The sequence below is a fragment of the Ostrinia furnacalis genome, unplaced genomic scaffold (genome assembly GCF_004193835.3).
Source record: "Ostrinia furnacalis isolate ACB-3 unplaced genomic scaffold, ASM419383v2 OfSCF3798, whole genome shotgun sequence".
NCBI classification, from domain to species: Eukaryota; Metazoa; Arthropoda; class Insecta; order Lepidoptera; family Crambidae; genus Ostrinia; species Ostrinia furnacalis.
Window position 1 is genome coordinate 116,252 of NW_021134037.1, and position 21,800 is coordinate 138,051.

General features: G+C 35.3%; 1 protein-coding gene across 3 annotated transcripts in view; it reads left to right on the plus strand.

The window, feature by feature from the left end:
- Positions 1-2,176: 2,176 nt before the first annotated feature.
- Positions 2,177-21,800, plus strand: part of LOC114358243 (retina and anterior neural fold homeobox protein 2-like) — a 32,056-nt gene continuing 12,432 nt past the window's right edge. The window contains exons 1-3 of one of the 3 annotated variants that reach the window (XM_028312140.1): positions 2,177-2,598; positions 16,914-17,086; positions 18,239-18,379. In XM_028312140.1, coding sequence (XP_028167941.1) covers positions 2,526-2,598; positions 16,914-17,086; positions 18,239-18,379 — 387 coding nt within the window. In that variant the 5' untranslated portion in view covers positions 2,177-2,525. Of the gene's footprint in view, positions 2,599-6,546; positions 6,635-16,913; positions 17,087-18,238; positions 18,380-21,800 lie in introns of those variants that run through there. The other 2 variants (XM_028312139.1, XM_028312141.1) reach the window with 2 other exon arrangements.

The window sequence follows — 21,800 nt, forward strand, 5'->3', positions numbered from 1 at the left end:
TTTACATAACCCACTGTAAAACTTCGACAAAGTTACTTTGTTACTTCTGTTATTTTAAAAAAGTACACCTACTTAATTTTAGCACAGAAACCCCATTTAGTTATGCAGTAGGTAACTCTAAATATTATTTTCATCTAAAAAAATCATAAATTACTCATAGTAAAAATAAAATTGCATTGGCAAAAACCATAAATCTATGGAAGAACCGCGTTTGAGAGCTTTTATAAAGTAGCAAATGACCAAAAAACATACACCTGATAGTTTTTCTATTAAAACGATAACATTGTCATTTCAACAATCCACCAATTACACTTTTTAAGTGTCACCCAAAGTATAATCCTTTAATCTTTGAACCAAGCTTAGATAATCTTAAAAGTTGTATGAATGAGTTGAGTGAGTCTACGGCGTCTACAGTCTGGTGTTTTTTTAACCGACTTTAAAAGAAAGATGTTTCCTAAAGTGCGTTAAGCATTTTGGGTCATTGTTATTGTGTATTGTAAAACAAGTTTTTTTTATAGAAAGTGGTTGGAACTTATGATTCACAAAATATCTGTACGAATGATTATTGTCACATATTTTAATCCTACTAATATTATAAATGCGAAAGCTTGGATGTCTGGATGGATGTTTGTTACTTTTTCACGCAAAAACTACGGAACGGATTTTGATGAAACTTTATAACCCAGAATAACATATAGGCTATACTTACTTAATTTATGACGATCTGTGACAAACTAAATTTCACGTGGGTGAAGCCGCGGGCAAAAACTAGCTGATAATAAACGTGAAGCTTTAGAATTTCCAAAGTTCACAAATCGTTTGTAATCAATTTAATCATGACGTCTATGGATGCTTTAAAGTGCTTTAAACGACAGTACATCAAGGAAAACTTTATGGCATCTTAGGTTATTTTAGTGGGTGTGAATTTGTTACAAAAATATAGTCTACTAGCTGTGCCCTGCGTTTAAAACGTAGCTTATATGTTAATCCAGGGTGTCAGCTCACTCCATACTAAATTTTATCAAAATCGCTCCAGTCGTTTAGACGTCAAGAAGTAACAAACATACATACAAACTTTCGCATTTATAATGTTATTGTGATACCACTGGAAGCTTTGCGTACTTCAAAGCTCTTTCAAACAATTACTTTTGTGCTTTAGTTTCAGATTTAGTATGCTTGCATTTACTGATACTTGCCTACTATAGAAAACTAATTCAGGTTTAGGCTACTATCATATCAGTTCCTACGATAGATCTATATTTAATTACCGATCACCTTAAACTATTTTGTGGTTAAACTGTGAGTTAAACTAATAAGTTTTGTGGGTTAACGACAATATGTTGTTAATGACGTCAATTTTATTGCATTCCGGATTTTCAATATTTTGCGGTTCCTAAAATAAGAAGCTGACGGCCGATGGGGCAGCAAGGTTCTGGAATGGAGGCCACGTACCGGAAAACGCAGCGTGGGACGTCCACCCACAAGGTGGACCGATGACCTGATAAAGGTAGCGGGAAGGCGCTGGATGCAGGCCGCTACCAACCGTGCGATGTGGAAGTCATTGGGGGAGGCCTATGTTCAGCAGTGGACGTCCTGTGGCTGAAATGATGATGATGATGAAAATAAGAAGTATTGAAGATTTTTTAGGTCTTTAATTAATTAACAATCTTAATTCTTGTAACTTTTATATTTCCTACTATTTTAAAAAGTCTAGGTTTTACAATTCCTACAATTATATACACTTAGGTACCTACCTAATGAATGTGTACAGTTGGTGAAGTAATCCAAATAATTAAATTCCCACGTTATTTTATTAATTAAGCTATCAAAAATTTGCATTAACCTTTTATAATGATTTTTATGAATTAAGCTACTTAATTTAATTAATTACCATTTAATTGGTTCAACGATTGAGTAATAATGAATAAAATCCATTAACTAATGATCATTAAATTAAATCATATCTATTTCCATAATAAAGTTGATTCTGAGACATTAAGTGATCTATTAAGTTACTTTTATTCATCAGCTTTCTATCAAAGTTAATTTGAATCGATGAAAGATGTTTTAAGTATTAAGACGAAACTAGAATTCGAAGAACTAATCATCCGTTCTCCACGAGTGGAGGCTTCCATCTAACAGCTCTCGTCATGTTCTCTCCATTCACAACCCCACCCTTTTTCCCAACCAATCAGAAAAGAGGGGTGCGGTTAGAGAGCGAGATAGACATATCATTTTACCAACAAGTTAGAAAGAGACAAGCATACCATGTACGTCGTTGTAACAGCCAGCAGGGCGGGCAGATATCATTTCTTACTTGTCAGTATGAATTCAAAAACGGCGTGAGCAACTCACAGTCAATTTGGGTTACAATTCGTGCGGATTTTCGGAGGTTTAACAATAAATAATTTAATTGTTTTATTGAACTTTATGGACATTGTTGAGGTGGTAATTGGATAGTGTTAGTTATACTTTGTTTTGTTTTAATTAGTGGTTGTTTAAATAAATTTTTGAACTGTTTTAATATGTCGGAGACAAGTCGCCGCGGAACTGCGTATACCATTGACAATATACTTGGACATACGGACCGACAATCAGGTATGTTTTATAGTGGTTTATTAACAATATTAATTGTTCGTAACTTAACCTTAACTTGACGGTGAACTAATTTTAAAGTCTTTTTCTGCTTGAATAAGTTTTTCATAATCAACGTGTCCTTAAAACAGTATTTAGTTTATTATGAGGTAGACAGACACTGATTTTGACAATGAAAACATCGCGTACCTACCTATTTACTACTTGACACTGAAGTACCTAAAGTTTTTTAATACGATACAAATACATACTATCAAAACCTATCTTAGTGTATAAATTCACAATATCCTTCAAACTTAGACAATGGCTGGAATTTTTTCCGAGATCGGTGGTTAAAAAAAATAAGAATGACTTTAATCATATAAAACCTGTATTTGGGTCGTGGCTAATTTACCTACCGTTGACTATCTACGAGAACGTTTATTTCGATGGCAAGTTTCGAAGCTTAGTTGGCGCCAAATCATTTAAAGACGTCTTGCCTCCGCAAAATTTATGCGAGATTTCTGGCAGCTTCTTGATGTGAGAGTAAAAATGTAAAGGAAAATAGTTATTCAACATTTATTTACTCGTAACTAAGCCTGATGTATGTAGCCTTTGTATTACTATTGACAAATTGAGAAAAAAAGCTTTATTTGTGCTTTTTAGTAACACACAGATTCATACACCATTCTATGTGTAGGGTTATTAGTTAGATCATTCGTTTCATCAACGGTTCAAATCAAAGATCAATTACCACTTTCTTAATAAAAAAAGTATTTTAGACATCAATTTGTATTTTGTATAAAATAAAAGTTTGTGAAATTGCTATAAAAAGACATTAATTTTGATTTTCTTGTGGCTTCATTAATTAAGAAGGTATTAATTAAAATCCGGTGGATAATTATACTCGTAATAGAAGTCACAACGAGGAAGCTCTTGGCCTGTATCTCACCTGATGGTAAGTGACGATCAGGTCGAAGGTGGAAGCGAGCTTCACCCGGAATCCTCAACCACGGAGGAACTGGCTATCTTACCTCTAACTGCCGGAACACAATAATGCTGTTAACATTTATTATGGTAGTTTAAGAACTTCTAATAAAATAGGGGGGACTTCAAGGGGACTTGGCAAGTACCTACTTGATTATCACAAAATACCTTGCGGTAAGAAGGGTCTAAAGGAATTTCGTACATCGACAACGAAGTACCTTCGTTCGAAGCGACGGTACATCAAAGTAAATGTTCTGTTGTATGGCTTCTTATATAGTTGTAGGTGTTATTTTGCAACGAAAATGTAAGCTGAATATGTGAAATTGAATCTTTTGATATTGTTAAGTTAGTTATGAAGAATTTAGGTATTTTGTTTTCGTTGATATGAAACGCAGTGCAAACAAGAATCTAAAATGAGTCCCTCCTTACAATATAATAGTAACACCAATCGAAATCCTACGTTCCAATTTCAATAATGCAAAAATATTTAGTTTCCCGCAATAAAATGTTTGCTAAAATAATTTTATAACTCGTTTAATAAGTGAATTTCATATAACATTTAAACAATTTTTCACGCATTTATATTATACATTGCTATTTAATGTATAACGTATACGTAGCGTATAAAAGTCGTAGTCATGCCGTAGACGTAACGCTACGAGCTACGAGGCTACGGGTATCTACGGTGTCTACGGTTATCCGCACGAACTAAAGACATCAATGCTTACTTACTGCGTGCTTACGCTCTGCCCTTGGAGCGTAAAGCTTTGAATAACAATTAATATTGAATTGAAATATAAGATTTTAAACTTTCGCGTTCCATTTCAACTAAAATAGAGAAACACTGTATTCAACGTCTACCCGTGAGTACATAATATAGCTAACTTATTATTATTCTATGATGTAACTCATATAACAGGCAGACGTGTTCGAGACAGGGCACCGACGAGATGGTCGGACGCGGTGAGGAAGACGGTGGGCGGGGGTTTGCATCGTGCGGTCCACACAGCTTATGACCGCAGTCTGTGGAGAAAACTGTGGTCGCGATCCTCATCAGTGAGGGACCGAGGAAGAAGAACTCATAATTAAAAATTTTCGCGTTGAGACTCGTGTTTCTCTTTTTAGTTTAAATAATATTGAATCTCAAGATTGGTATTGTGAGTGTGGAACTGTGGATTCATACTCGAGCGAGTTGCGTTTTAGAATAGGTATGGGCATAAAACCCGTATAATGTCACCACGTTCAAAACTGTTTAAAACGAATTCCTTTGGCCCATCATCTTGATTCTAATGCTAAATATTAGTGTGAATTGTAACTAAGTTTTCATTTCCAAAAATGGGTCTAATAAGTAGGATTCAATTTATTTATTCAAACTCAAAATTTTGAACCCAATGTTAGACTGTCAGATAATTACTTAAATAGCTTTAAGTTTGCTCTATGTACCAAATTGTATTTCAATAAACTTTAAATAAATAATAAAATCAATTGTGTAGTGAGGTCAACAGATTAATAAGTAAAGTGTACTGTGTACCTACTATAACAAATATTTTTAAAGTTTATTTTACTCGTCATAAAGATATTCTTGTTATTGTGGCAACAATCATCAAAATTGTACACAAACCGCGATGCAAATGAGTTTGCAAATTAATTTTGTAATTAAACTAATTGCTTTATGTGTTTATTCTTCAATCAAGCAAATAATCGAATATCTTATTTATATAGGTACAAATGTTTTTTCTAGAATAACTGATATTTTGATTCAAAATACTATCATATCAATTAATTAAAAATTAAGGGGTCCTAATAAATAGTTAATTACTAGAATGACTCCAGTTCTAACGATGTCATAACATAACATCTAGGGCTCGTTCTCACGGCTATCCAGTTTTGCGGGATATAGTAATGCAGGTCGCAAAACTGGACTGTCGTGTAAACACACATAATGTGTGTTTGAAATTCTAATTACAAATTCGAACGGATTGGTTCTTTGCGGGACACTGCAAAACGGGATGTTCGTGTGAACAAGCCTTTATGTCATAGGTAAATAAATAAATGAAATAATAAGGCTGAGTTTCACCACCTAACTTTAATAGTAGTGACGATAACCGGTGCTCAGATTTTTGACGTTTGATAAAGTTAAAGTAAGATGGTGCAAGTTGCAACTCAGCCTATTTGTTTGTTATTTTTGATTAAATTAATAACAATTATGCCTTAAACAAAATTATTATTAATTACCTCCTTGGGGGAGGCCTTTGTCCAGCAGTGGACGTCATTTGACTGAAATGAACGAACGAACGATGCCTTAAATAATATTTATTGCATTCCATAAAAAAAAACCTATAACAGCCTTTACTTCTACTGAAATAACCCTCCTTCTGGCGCAGTCGGGTAAAAAAGGACACAATGTATATTTACCATTATTCCCATACAAATATTTATCTCAGCTCACATTGAACAATGCGGAAAGTACTTATAAAACAATATTGCATGCTCCGAAGCCTTTCAAAAACGAAATTAGAGGCTAAAATCATAATAAGGACCCCATGTGGAGACCCATTCAGTTCGCCACATTACTTATTATATTTTAACACATGGTCTACCCAATAATAACATGGTTAGGGTATAACAAACGTTGGAACAGTATGTTCACTCTCTCAAAATTATGGGGAAAAAATGTTGTTGTATCTCCAGTTATCCGCTTTACAAATCCTCCTATGTTCTTCTGATTAATTTCGTTGCGGGTCCAGTGACAGTTTAACTTTCCCCCGGGACAAACTTGACCTTCCCTGGTTGGGTTATTGGCGGTCAAGCTGTAGATCCTGGCTACATAGGAGTTGCAGAGGTGGGAAAGAGAGGTGAATAGCCCAGTGCCGGCAGAGCAGAATCAGTCTCCCCACTCTTCACACCCTTGGAAGAGGCGACTACAGAACAAATAGGTGTAATATAAGTTCTTCATTTACCTTTATAAATTGCTTATANAAATTTTTGAACTGTTTTAATATGTCGGAGACAAGTCGCCGCGGAACTGCGTATACCATTGACAATATACTTGGACATACGGACCGACAATCAGGTATGTTTTATAGTGGTTTATTAACAATATTATTTGTTCGTTACTTAACACTAACTTGACGCTGAACTAACTTTAAATTCTTTTTTGCTTGAATGAGTTTTCCACATCAATGTATCTTTAAAAAGTATCTAGTTTATTATGAGGTAGACAAACACTGATTTTGACAAAAAAACATTGCTTACCTAAATGGTAAGTATACTTAACAATGAAGTACCTAAAGTTTTTTAATATAAAACAAATACATACTATCAATACCTTTCACTGGTTGGAATTGATATCGAAATAGGTAGTTAAAAAAAAGCAGAAATGATTTTTATCAAATGAAAACTACTGTATTTGGGCAGTGGCTAAATAACTACTTATCGTTAACTATCTACGAGGTTTATTTCGATGGCAAAAGAAGTTTCGAAGCTAGTTGGCGCCAAATCGTCTGAAGACGTCTTGCCTCCGCAAAATTTATGCGAGATTTCTGACAGCTTCTTGATGTGAGAGTAAAAATGTAAAGGAAAATAGTTATTCAACATTTATTTACTCGTAACTTAGCCTGATGTATGTAGCCTATTGTATTACTATTGACAAATTAAGAAAAAAAGCTTTATTTGTACTTTTTAGTAACGATTCATAAACCATTGTAGGGTTATAGTTAGATCATTCGTTTCATCAACGGTTCAAATCAAAGATCAATTACCACTTTCTTAATAACATAAAAGTATTTTAGACATCAATTTGTATTTTGTTGGTTTGTGTTAAAATAAATGATGAAATTGCTATAAAAAGACATTAATTTTGATGCATTACTAAAATTATAATCTTGTGGCTTCATTAATTAAGTAGGTATTAATTAAAATCCGGTGGATATACTCGTAATAAAAGTCGATCAGAGAGCAGTTTTTCATGTGTGAATTAAAAAATATTCCTGTGCGTTATTTTTATTTATGGTAGTTTAAGAACTTCTAATAAAATAACTTTGCCAATCGTTGCCCAAGTCCCCTTGGCAAGTGCCTACTTGATTATCACAAAATACCTTGCGGTAAGAAGGGTCTGAAGGCATTCCGTACATCGACAGCGAAGTACCTACGTTCAAGGGACGGTACATCAAAGTAAATGTTCTGTTGTATGTTGGCTTCTTACATAGTTGAAGTAGGTGTTATTTTGAAACAAAAAAATCATAAATGCCACCGACTCTTTTGTTACTGTTATGTTAGTTAAAGAAAAATAGGTAAAATTTTCCGTTGATGGAACGCAGTTCAAAAAAGAATCCAGGGTTAGCAGTTAGCACCTTATCCATTCTTAATTTTTCTTTTCTTTTTTTTATTGTGTTTGTTATTACTTATATCTTTAAACTAATGAATAAATAAATAGGCACTTTAAAATATAATAGTAACACCAATCGAAGTAACTACGTTTTAATTTCATTCATATTTTGTTTAACCGAATAAAATGTTTGCGAAAATAATATTTACTCGTATGATAAATCAATTTCAAATAATATTTACATAACTTAACACGCATGTATAATATACATTATGTTTAACGTATACGTAGCGCGGTAAAAAGTAGGTCGTAGCTATGCCGTAGACGTACGCTACGAGTGTACGGATATCTACGGTGTCTACGGTTGTCCGCGCGTACTAAAGACATCAATGCTTACGCGCTTAGAGCTTATAGGCTTTGAATAACTTTTGCTTGTAATGAGGGCTGTCGTTTTAGCGCTCATAAGATAGGCCCCCTTAATTTAATTTATTGTCCGTGGTGCATAATCTTTTCTTAAAGGTTTTAAACCTTTGTTTGTCACCTGTCATCCGCTTTGCAATGGAGGGAAGTCGAATCTTAATTTCGAACTCCTCCTATGTTCTTCTGATTAATTTCGTTGCGGGTCCAATGACAGTTTAACTTTCCCCCGGGACAAACTTGACCTTCATTGGTTGGGTTATTGGCGGTCAAGCTGTAGATCCTGGCTACACAGGAGTTGCAGCGGTGGGAACGAGAGGTGGGAATAGTCCCGTATCGTTTTAGCGCTCATCAATTGGCGCCACTGAAGAGTAAGGTCCTGTCACTTGTTAGTAGCGAAGACAGTGGCACCAACTGGTGAGCGCTAAAGTGGTAGGAGGACTATCGCATTTGCACTCATTAAGATGGCGCCACTGTAGAGTAAGGTCCTGTCAATCGCCAGGGGTGCCAACTGTTAAGTATAAAAACGATAGCCCTCATTGGAATTGAAGTTCAATAGAAGAATTTAATCTTGAATATAAGCATTGGACATAACACCCCGTATCACAACATACAAAATAGTTTTAACGAAGTTTTATAACCACATAAATTCAAATTTGACTCATCATCTTGATTCTAAGGCTGAGTTGCACCATCTTACTTTATAAAATAAAATAAAATAAAATAAAATTCATAAAATTCATTTATTTTTGCAAATAGGCTTTTAGAAAGCACTTTTACACGTCCCAATATTAACCCTACCACTGCTTCGGGACAATAAATGGGCCAGTGCTGAGAAGAAGCAGCGCAAGAAACTCAGTCACTATTGTCAGCCTCCTTTTCAAGGGTTTATAGTCTTTAAAATATACAAAATATTATAGTCATAAGTATTGATGCGAGCTAGGTAGTTAAACATTCCAAACATTTTTATCTTTTATATAATCATCAAATTTATAGTAGCCCTTTTTCATTAAGGTGCTTTTGGTATGTGCTTTAAATTTATGAATGGGCAATTCTACAAGTTTGTGGTAATTTATTGAAAAGTTTAATACATTTCCCCATAAATGAATTACCAATCTTGTGCAGTCTGAAATTTGGAACTATTAACTTTGACAAACGACAAATATATGTGAAAAGTACCGGTTATTGTTAAGGATAAAATAACGTGGTGCAACTCGGCCTAATTTTAATTTAATTAATTATATTTTTTTTTCAAAATCCCAATTTTGAACGCTATGTTACACAATTAGAGAATGCCTTATAGCATTTACTTTTTCTTAAGTTAAAAATTGTATGGCATTAAACTTTTAGTAAATAAAAAATATAGACAAAAACAATAAAGGTGAAGGGATTAAGTACGAGTAATGGTGTGTGTAAAATAATACGCAATTACTTTAACAAATATTTTTTAAGTTAATTTTGTAGTAAGTTCTTCATAAAGATAATTATTCTTGTTATTGTGGCAACAATCATCAAAACTGTACACAAACCGCGATGCAAATGAGTTTGCAAATTAATTTTGTAATTAAAGTAATTGCTTTATGTGTTTATTTTTCAATCAAGCAAATAATCGAATACCAGTTAAATATGTACAAATGAATTTTCTACAACAATCGATATTATTCAAAATACTAACGTATCAATTAGTTAAAAATTAAGAGGTCCTAATATGCCTAATATGCATTATAACAATTATGCCTTAAACAAAATTATTATTAATTACCTCCTTGGGGGAGGCCTTTGTCCAGCTGTGGACGTCATTTGGATGAAATGAACGAATAGAACGAACGATGCCTTAAACAATATTTCTTGCATTCCATAAAAAAAAAACCTTTAACAGCCTCTTTACTTCTACTGAAATAACCCTCCTTCTGGCGCAGTCGGGTAAAAAAGGATACAATGTATATTTACCATTATTCCCATACAAATATTTATCTCAGCTCACATTGAACAATGCGGAAAGTACTTATAAAACAATATTGCATGCTCCGAAGCCTTTCAAAAACGAAATTAGAGGCTAAAATCATAATAAGGACCCCATGTGGAGACCCATTCAGTTCGCCACATTATTTATTATATTTTAACACATGGTCTACCCAATAATAACATGGTTAGGGTATAACAAACGTTGGAACAGTATGTTCACTCTCTCAAAATTATGGGGAAAAAATGTTGTTGTGTCTCCTGTTATCCGCTTTACAAATCCTCCTATGTTCTTCTGATTAATTTCGTTGCGGGTCCAGTGACAGTTTAACTTTCCCCCGGGACAAACTTGACCTTCGCTGGTTGGGTTTTTATTGGCGGTCAAGCTGTAGATCCTGGCTACACAGGAGTTGCAGCGGTGGGAAAGAGAGGTGGGAATGGCCCCGTGCCGGCAGAATAGAATCAGTCTCTCCACTCTTACTCTTCCCTTGGAAGAGGCGACTACAGAACAAATAGGTGTAAGATAAGTTCTTCATTTACCTTTATAAATTGCTTATAAAGTGCTTCTGCAGTGGAGACCAAATAAATGTACTGTTGGTTATGAAAAATGTAGTTATGGTCAGAAATCCTGTCCGTGCCAATCGATTTTTATCGTTTTTTCGGCAACGATTAAGTTAAGTTCTTCTTCTTAATCGTTTCGCTTTTGCCAGAGCGGTCGTGGTCACGTTGAGGCATTGTTCAAATCGGTTGTAGAGGCGGATACAACTCTCCGCACGATCTCCCGCCATCTCACTCTGTTGAAGAAAATTCAACACGACATTTATTTGTAAATCATTCATTATTTTTTGCATTTAATTATAATAGAACAATCTTTCAATCGTGAAGGCAATCTTTTAGATAGCATTTTTGTTATAAACTCAATTCATACGTTACTGCACACCAGTTCAAGTAGCTCCACCAAATTCTATTGTGTCAAAGGTTATTATCCCAGTTCGATAGTTATTAAGGGATTACAAGTATTACAACAGTAATATTCTGTAATATTGCGGCTGGCATAAAAGGTCGAGAGTGCTCAAGATTCTTTGCCACTTGAAATGTTTTATAGTGGAAATAATTGGCCATGAGGGTAATGCATAGAAAAAAAACACTTTTATAGGCAAAGATTTTTATTACAAGTTAGTAGGATACAAATTACATTAAATATCGTGTACATCTGGACACTTTGTGACTCTTTTAGAATAGGTACTTATCATGTAAACACGTTTTTATACATTTTGTCTTATTGAGACATAAGAAGAAGAAATAAAACCTAGGGAAGACTGTTTCTGAACATTTTGATAGGTAAAGGTGACATTCATTGTTTTTCCCGTGTGGTCTTCAATTACATTTTACGAAATTGAATACGTAAGTACCTACTATAATACGAAAAATTTATCTTATTACGAGTATGTAGGTAACTTCATGAGTTGCCACTGTGTTTAGCTTGATGTGCCTAGTATTTTACAGTTAATCTCTGTTTTTTTTTTAATAAAAATCATCATCATCATTATTTTTAGCCATAGGACGCACGTCACTGCTAAACATGAACGCCTCCCCCAATGATTTTCATATTGACCGGTTGGTTACGGCCTGCATCCAGCGCCTTTCAGCTACCCTTCCTTATGAGGTCGTCGGTCCACCTTTTTATCACATTTTATAAAAATGACGTGTACAAATAAGGCACGAAATCCCATAAAGGTTTCTACTTTCGTTATCTGTACTGAACCCTAAAGAGCTACAATCAAAGAAAGCAAACATAATTTGTTCGCAGAAAAATCTATTACCTTTTGCAATTGAAACTTATTGATCTCATAGAGCTTTGGTTCACATGTGCCTTATTGCAATGCATTACGGTTGAAAATGTAAAACTTTTAAAAGCTCAAAAGCTCAGTTGAGAGTAATCCTTCTAAATTGGCACTCGCTAGACCCTTTGATTCTACGTATGTTGGTTTTTTGGTATTTTGTATCCACAGTTAGTATTTGGTTATTGGTTGCCATTTTAACTCGTGATCTGCTTTCCATTTTTTGAGAGGATATTAATATTCTGTTTTTGTTTTGTTTCATAGGATTATTTATTTTTAAATACCTATTTTATTAGTTATTTGTTGTATTGTTGAATATTTGGATTTATGTTATCACATTGATCATGTTACTTCACGTAGTCTTGAATTAGGTGATGGTTTCACTAGTACCTACTCAAGTAGGCCAATAGGCCTAATACTACAGAATTAATAATAATTAATTCTGTAGTATTAGATATAATTGAGCTATCAAAATATGAGTCATAAGACTTCTAATACCTACTCTTAAGTTTTCCGTGTTTGTAAAAAGATTTTTAAAGATAAAGCTAACAAAAGCATTAACCACTTATATGAATGACTAAAGGTAAAAATAACTAAAGGACATTCAAGGGTATAATATAAAGCTTGAACATGTCTATATTGTAAGAAGCTTTCTAAACACCTTATTTCAAAAATAAATGACCTTTATGACTTTACTAAACAATTATTATCAAAGACATTTTCCCAAAACTCGATTAAAATGTTAAATTAATATCCAACATAACTCCAAATTCTACTAATTCGAATTCAACTAGGTATATCAAAGCTAAACTAAATCAATTGGCTTGTGTAAAGAGCTTTGGAACTTTAAACTTTCAGCTTTCAGCCGATGACAAAGCTTTTCAGTAATATCTGTTGAACAATTCCCAGTATTTCCCAGTTTCGTATTGTTACCAAAAATGTAATTACGAGTTGGGTGGGGTGACCACAAACTTGAGTTGTTCGGGATTAGGGAGAATTTGAAATAGATGGGATTGTACTTATTTGAAGACCCTTTTGGTAACTTAACTTTGGTTTTGGTGACTGAGTTTGTCGCGGCGCTTCTTCTCAGCACTTTCCAAATGTTGGTCTCGAAGCGCTGGTGGGGTAAAAAGATTATGAGACATCTAGAGGCTCCTTAAGAGCTAGTAAGTAGTTAGTTAATTAACTTTTACAGTCTGTTGTATAATTTTAGCGTCAAGTTATTGATAAAATTTCAAGTTACCTGGCAAATATTACTATCTAACAATAAAGATCGCCGGTGATTTTTCTCTCAGACAGACATCCTTATTCGAAGTCGGTAAATCTAAAGAATGTAATTTAATTTTACATTATGTTTTCTACCGACAGCAAAATTCACTTTATTCTCAAATCATGTCACCCTACACCCCCGTCCAAATGACTTGTCAAAGCTCGGGTGTTAATTAAAATATTTGCATCCAATCCTTTTACAATGGCAGCTTCATCGGATGTGTGTAACAAAGCCCATGAAATTCACACCGTTTCGTAATTATTAAATTGAAGAGCATATTTCAGTGATGAATTGTTTCACATTGTTTGAATGTGAGTTTTAATTAACATTGCAAAAAGAAATGGTGTGTATACCTGAAATTGAGGTCATATACGCATCATGTGTTATACCATGTTAAAATGTATGAACTGTATTATGTATGTAACTTTGTTGGTGTACCTAATAAATAAATAAAATAAATAAATTGTAATCGTTGTTGGAGTTTTTTATAGAGTTATGAGATATAGCTTTTGCCCGCGGCTTTACCCGCGTGAAATTTAGTGCCACAGATTGGCATAAATTATAGCCTATATGTTAATCTGGGTTACAAATAATAATACTGTAAAGTTGCATCCAAATCCGTTCAGTAGTTTTTGCGTGAAAGTGTAACAAACATCCACACAAACTTTCGCCTTTATAATATTAGTAGGATTGAGAACTCATAGAAAGAAAATAATACAGTACTTTACTTGATTTTTTGTCTGGATTATAAATAATAATATTACATAGCACGTTTGTAAGTTTGAAAGTTTGTTGGAAGTTTGTAGATGTCAATTTGTCTAAATCTCAACCCAATCTTATCTTATACCGATTTAGCTGAAAATTGTCAGGGAGGTAGTTTAGAGCCAGGAGAAGGACATAGGATACTTTTTATCCCGTTCGAAATAAAAAAAGTCTGCTTATTTATTGCCATTAAGGCGGAACAAAGTTCGCCGGGTCAGCTAGTTATCTATATATATAAAAGAAAGTCGTGTTAGTTACTCCACTTATAACTCAAGAACGGCTGAACCGATTTAGCTGAAAATTGTCAGGGAGGTAGTTTAGAGCCAGGAGAAGGACAAAGGATACTTTTTATCCCGTTATTTATTGCCATTAAGGCGGAACAATGTTCGCCGGGTCAGCTAGTTCTTCAATAAAGGTGTAGTGCTTGGGGTACCTTTGGGAGCGGCACGGAAGGTGTGAAATTGACATAATGATGACGTGACAGATTAAATTTCGACATTATTTGACACTTTGAAGTCTCGCTCACTTAGTTTGACGTCTCAAAAACACCCTCCCGTGGCTCTCCCGTACCTCAGACACTAACTGAGTAAGCGTAAGACCTTTACTTAATTGGTTGAAACACCAATTAACTGTCACTATTAAATATTTCGAATTTGACTTGTTGACTAATTTTAAATTAAAATTTCCAGATAAATTCGGGCCTCTTCAAGGCGAGAGTGAATAAGCACTTACAGGGCAGATATGTACCATCCTAGACTGCATCCCACTTAACATCAGGTGCGATTGTGGTCAAATACCTGCCTTGTTATGCATAAAAAAAAACCGTAATATAAAAAAACCTTTAGTTTGCAAAGAAGAATTTTTGCTTTAATATGTTTCAGGTCAACAAATTAATCATTAAATCATTTGATACCAATAACGATTTTTCCCACCACACGGCTGTCATCGATCTTTTAATCCCAGTTCCCGACCTATCGCAGACGGTAGCACCGGATAATCGGTAGTGAGGGGCTCTGGCACTGTGATTTGGAACGGTGATTTTGTAAATACCAGTACTGTCGTATGGTCAAGTTATAGGAAACCATTTTAATCATGAGTAGATTTTACAGCGTAGCGTAGTAATAAATACTCTTTTATAGTACCTACATAAGAGTAAAATGTCTCGTTAGTAAAAGATTGTATTTAAGTTAAATAAAAAAAAAGCACATGAACAACTGTCTTTAAAAAGCGTTTTGACAATAATACAACACTTTCGCGACTCAAAACAAAAGAAATAAAGAGTAATTATAAATCATTTAATGTTAATTGTATTGCCAGTGTTAGCGCTGTATTTTGTTTCTATGTGTTACGATAATTTAATTTATAATTAAGAGAGAATAACAATTTAGAATGTTAAATATCATCATCGAGATCCTCTTCTACAGAAGAATGCGATCTGACAACATGTTTAAAAATTAATTAAACAGCTGTTTAGGTTTATTAAATGTTTAATAATTCCTCCTCCAACTAATTTAATTTTAATCATGTGTTATTATAATATAAAGTAACTATGCATTAATGGCATAATTTAAATTAGTTGATGATGTTTTCACTCATAAAAACCATTATTATTTATTATTTTCCCTAACATAGTAATAAACAATAAAAGTACCTATTACCATAAGACTGTGACCTCATACCTTCCCTTCCCTAATCCAAAATTGCCACCCTTCAAAACTTTCAACCGGCTAATTGCCCATCGCCAACCTATTTACAACCTTATTCAAACAGAATAAATCNGATAAAGCACGTAATCCCTTATCAGCCCTAGAGTAGGGTCAACATAAAAATACACGTTTTGTTCTGCACTTAACGTCACTTCATGTTAACATAGTATTTATTTATCGTAATACTATTTTAATTTCGCATTTACAATTGTTACGGGATTTAAAGAGATCAGTTAACAAAGAGATGTACAAATAAGTGATTGTTAGAATGCTTATTGTATTACCTTTAAAAGAGAGCCCTTGATGTATTTTGTATGGTACAAAATAAGTAATTTTGACTTTTGAAAAGTTTGTAGTCAGTTTATTTAATTCGTCTTCTTTCGAGTGTTTTGAAAATGGGTTCACGACATTGATGTAAGACTTAATAAGCTACTTTTGCCTATTTCGTCTGAATAAGATAAGATGTACCTAGCAATTACCATATTATTCAGGTTAATGTACTAAGATTTCAACTGGTGAAAGAATTTCCAAAACGAGTTCAGTACTTTCAAAAAAGAATTGGTCATACTAGTCATTGGGTCAGAAAAGTTCTTGAGTGGCTACCACAGACTGGAAGACGTTATTGCACAACGTATCTCCCACTCGGTGGACGGACGATCTGGTAAGGGTCGTGACATGACTTCTATAAAATAACAGATCTCTAATCAACATCTCATCGTTTTATTTGTACAGATTTATTTCTTACTACCGGCCGCCCGCGACTTCGTATGCGTAGATACGGTTTTACCCCCTAAGGGGTTGAATTTTGATAAATCCAATCTTAGTGAGCACCTAAGTCCTAAAAGGAAACTCCATGCAAAATTTGAGATTCCTAGCACTTGTAGTTTCTGAGATTTCGTGATGAGTGAGTGAGTCAGTCAATCAGTGACCTAGGCTTTCGATTTTATTAAATGTTACTAAGTTATCCTCAAGTCGTCTAGCCTATTAACATTGTTAAATTAGAGAGGATCGTATTCTTGCAGTAGAGACCTGACCTGATAATGTCTAACTTAACTTTTTATCACCAGACCGCGTCGAGCTCAAAAGCGAGGGCGCCCTTTCCGATTCCGAGCTCGAACACGATCACGAACACGAGCACATCGAGAACACAGAACACAGTGAGCACAGCGACCATGCTCACAATGAGCACACAGAACATGGCGATCATTTGGAAGCGCTGGACACTGGGCGACCGCGGAAGGTAATTTACTAGCATTCTTAAAGTATTTATCATCATCATCATCAACTCAGCCATAGGACGTCCACTGCTGAACATAGGCCTCCCCCAATGCTTTCCATGTTGCCCGGTTGGTAGCGGCCTGCGTCCAGCGCTTTCCTGCTACCTTTATGATGTCGTCGGTCCACCTTGTGGGTGAACGTCCCACGCTGCGTTTTCCGGTACGCGGCCTCCATTCCAGAACCTTGCTGCCCCATCGGCCGTCAGTTCTGCGTACTATGTGCCCTGCCCATTGCCACTTCAGCTTGCTAATCCGTCGGGCTATGTCAGCGACTTTAGTTCGTTTACGGATCTCCTCATTTCAAAGTATTTATCAAGTAGCTACCTTTGAGCCGGCAGAGTAGACTAGAACCAGCCCCATTCATCTCGCAGTTGTCACAAGTAAAAATAATATCTAGAGTTCCGTAGAGTGGAATAGGACTACCCCCACTATTCCCATGGATCTTGTAAGAGGTGACGGGAAACATCTGGCCAGCGTGAGGAGTGTGAGTGAGTGAGCTCGAATCTTCTATTAACCTCGGTAATTTGGAGAATGGCACCGCAGGCCGCTACCAATCGATCAACATGGAAAGCATTGGGGAAGACCTATGTTCAGCAGTGGACGTCCTATGGCTGAAATGATGATTATGATGATGATGAATTTGGAGACTAAAACTCTGATGATGGTCAACTATTTGACGCTGACTACTTATAACAGATCAATGAGACTGTGTAGCCCATAGGCGTCTAAATTGTATATTACAGAACGTTTCTAGCTCAAAACTCGATATGAGTTCGATCAATTTCAAACAAGAAAGTTTTGGTTACATTTTTTCAATCACACAATCGACCTGCTATTGACTGTCAAATTCCGGAAGAGAACTTACAAACAAAGTAGTACTTTGTTTCATACTGACCGTGGTTTTCCCGTCGTGTAGTTGTGGCAATAGTGTTTGGAGACACACAGGTGCGTGACAAAATTAAAAAAAAGTAGGTATTCATATTCGTAATTATTATTTCACCGAATACGAGTATTCGGTAAAAAATTTCTACTATCTGGCGATTCGTATTCGTTGCATCAGAAGTTATGAGCATTGTTTCTACAAAATACGGACCTAAATCATACAATGTTTCAAGCAGGTACGCCGCAGCCGGACGACGTTCACCACGTACCAGCTGCACGAGCTGGAGCGAGCGTTCGACAAGACGCAGTATCCTGATGTCTTCACGAGAGAAGAACTGGCCATGAGGCTGGACCTTAGCGAGGCAAGAGTGCAGGTGAGACTCTCTCTCCGACTTTAAGAGTAAGAAAGAGACAAAGACAAAACACGACAAATAAAACCACGTTACCCTAGAGTACGTTGAAAGACTGATATAGTGACTGATGTAGCTTCGATACTGACTTAAGAAGGAGTTTTACGAAGGCGTTGAAGCGTAAAAATGCTGGTCACTTAAGTTTGCTCGCGAGCCGAACATTGTCCGTTCGTTCGCAAAAATTCTCCGTTCTCTTGCGATAGCTCTTCTATCCACATCTCCCGAGGTTCAATGTCCGAGCGAAGCTGGTCTCTTGTGCTGATTCTTCTCAGCATTAGGTGTTCTCCAAAAGCGGTAGTTAACTATCACTAGAAGTGTAAAAGCGTCTAGCTATGAAGCTAGACAAAGTGAGGGTCAAATTCAGGTTAGGCTCTGTAGAAACGCGATGACGTTCACCACGTACAAGCTGCATGAGCTGGAGCGAGCGTTCGACAAGACGCAATATCCTGATGTCTTCACGAGGGAGGAACTGGCCATGAGGCTGGACCTTAGCGAGGCAAGAGTGCAGGTGAGACTCTCTCTCTCCAACTTTAACTTTACTTTTGCTTCGATAGTGAGTGGAGAGGTAGTTTAGAACCACAGATCACATAAACTAAAGGGAGATGTGACAAGGGGGCGGGACCGGTGTCGCAGCAATATGCCTAAAAACAGAACACATTGCTCGTGACAGCAATTAGGACAGTAGCGACGTCATAATATAAACAGTTTACATTGCTTGCGTAGTACTAAAACTTATTCGAACATTGAGTATTGATACCGCAGTGGATAATGAGCACATATTTTGATTACTTTGTGTGTGTGAATTTCTAATGCGACACTGAGTTTCGAACTTTAGTTGGCATCTCTCTATATAATCTCTATGTTTAGAACGAAGGCGTTGAAGCGTAAAAATGCTGGTCACTTTTGTTTGCTCGCGAGCCGAACATTGTCCGTTCGTTCGCAAAAATTCTCCGTTCTCTTGCGATAGCTCTTCTATCCACATCTCCCGAGGTTCAATGTCCGAGCGAAGCTGGTCTCTTGTGCTGATTCTTCTCAGCATTAGGTGTTCTCCAAAAGCGGTAGTTAACTATCACTAGAAGTGTAAAAGCGTCTAGCTATGAAGCTAGACAAAGTGAGGGTCAAATTCAGGTTAGGCTCTGTAGAAACGCGATGACGTTCACCACGTACCAGCTGCATGAACTGGAGCGAGCGTTCGACAAGACGCAGTTGAGTATCCTGATGTCTTCACGAGGGAGGAACTGGCCATGAGGCTGGGCCTCAGCGAGGCAAGAGTGCAGGTGAGACTTTTTTTTCTTTTTCTCTCGAGTAGAAAGAAAGAGACAAAGACAAAACACGACAAAGAAAACCACATCCATCTCATTCCCTGTATTGCTAGAGTACGTTGAAAGTCTGATAATATAGTTAGTGACTGATGTTGCTTCGATAGTGACTTAGTTTTACGAAGGCGTTGAGGCTTAAAACTTAACAAGAACAATAAATATTTTTTCTTTTCTTTTTCTAAAAATGCTGGTCACTTTTATTTGCTCGCGAGCCGAACATTGTCCTTTCGTTCGCAAACGTCCGCTGCTCTCTTTCGATAGCCCTTCTATCGCCAGCGATTCAATGTCTGAGCAAAGACATTATAAGAAGATTTTTAAAATTTTTGACATCAGATTACAACTTTAATAGGTACTTAAATATTTTTTAATTTCAGTTGAATTTTGAGCATCGAGCCTTTAAAGTATGTAAAGTTTTATTTAGAGAGTTAAAAAGCATATTTTCTATTAATTTCCATTAAATTAATATATCTCTATATTTAGCTTACCTGGTAAACAGTTTTAACTCTATGAATGTAATTAATTTGGCATCATACTAATAGCTATTTCATTACCGCGAATTCACAAACCGCAGTCATTATGGAAATTAATCATTAATGAGTTAATTAATGTTCGTATGTGTATTATTAATATCCATTTATCATTAATTTGGCCACACAATTTAATCTATTTGATTCGTTGATGATTCAATTAATGATTCGAATATTGGTTTCGTGATTAGTGGTTTACCCTTTTTGCTAAAAAATACCAAAAACAACGTGATTAACAAATGCTCGAAGCTGTTTCGTAAGTTTTGTTCTTAATTACAGTTTTATGATCAAAATAACATTAACAAAATTAAATAACAGGAGAAAACACTTAGGCTGGGTTGCACCATCATACTTTAACTTTGACAAACGTCAAAAATCTGTCAAACTCCATACAAAAAGTACCCGCTGTCGTTATAGTTACCGTTAAAGTTAGGTGGTGCAACTCAGCCTTATAATACTAGCTGTGCCCTCGACTTCATATGCGTGAAAATAGTTTGAATAATATTTGCCGTTTTTGAAACAATTTTCTGTTAGGTGATTATACAACGTGCTCTTTTTGATTTCCTGGAACTCTAGGGTATTAATAAGACCACTTCAAAGAATGGAATGGCATTAAATTTTTTGTTAAATTCAACAATTTTTTTCGACTTATTTTTTCATATGAAATTATCTAAAAACTTTATTTTTCACTGAAATAATTCATAATTTACATACACTTATCAATAAAAAGTCTGCACTAAAGACTAGGTGACAATTTTGAAAAAAAAAACTAGATTGATGATACTATAATCTAAATCAACTAGGTATCTTCTAAATCTAGAATCCACAATATCTTCAAAAATAGGCTTTTAGAAACACATACCTATTCCTAAGACTCTCTAACTAGTTTTTATTTATAGAATATACCCCTAAAATTTCCGGAAAACAAAAGGAGCACGTTGTAGAGCTACAAAGATTTTATTTTTACACACAACATTATTTTTATGTATGTTTTTTTGTAAATTTTTTATTCGTACAAATTCGTTCAATTATGATAATACCTACATAATACTTATGAATAATTATTAATAAAAAATGAAAGATATTATTAATAAGTACACAAACTTTTCTAGGCTCGCATATTTCATTACATGGTCTCAAATAGAGGGTTTCGGTATCATTCCATTTAATTAAAAGCTAGGGTAGAGATAGTTCTCTATACTAGTGTATAGAAATGCTTAACAAACCCTGCTACCATTGGAAATTTTCCATAGCCCGTCCACTGCAGTGTATAATTAAAATTAGTTCTATTCTGCCGGATTAGCATGGCGCTACAATACGCTAAATTGCGTCGACCACAGCGCGCTACAGTGCCTGTACCGTGGATCTATGATTTTGAGATTGTAGTCAGATATTATGGTAAGATAGATAGATAAAATCTTTATTGACATACACACAAATGGTACGGTGTAAAAGTAGATACAATAACAAATTATTAACTAATTTATCCCGGTTAAAACTGAACGGGTGCCCTTGTGCCCGCGTGGAATCCGTTTTACC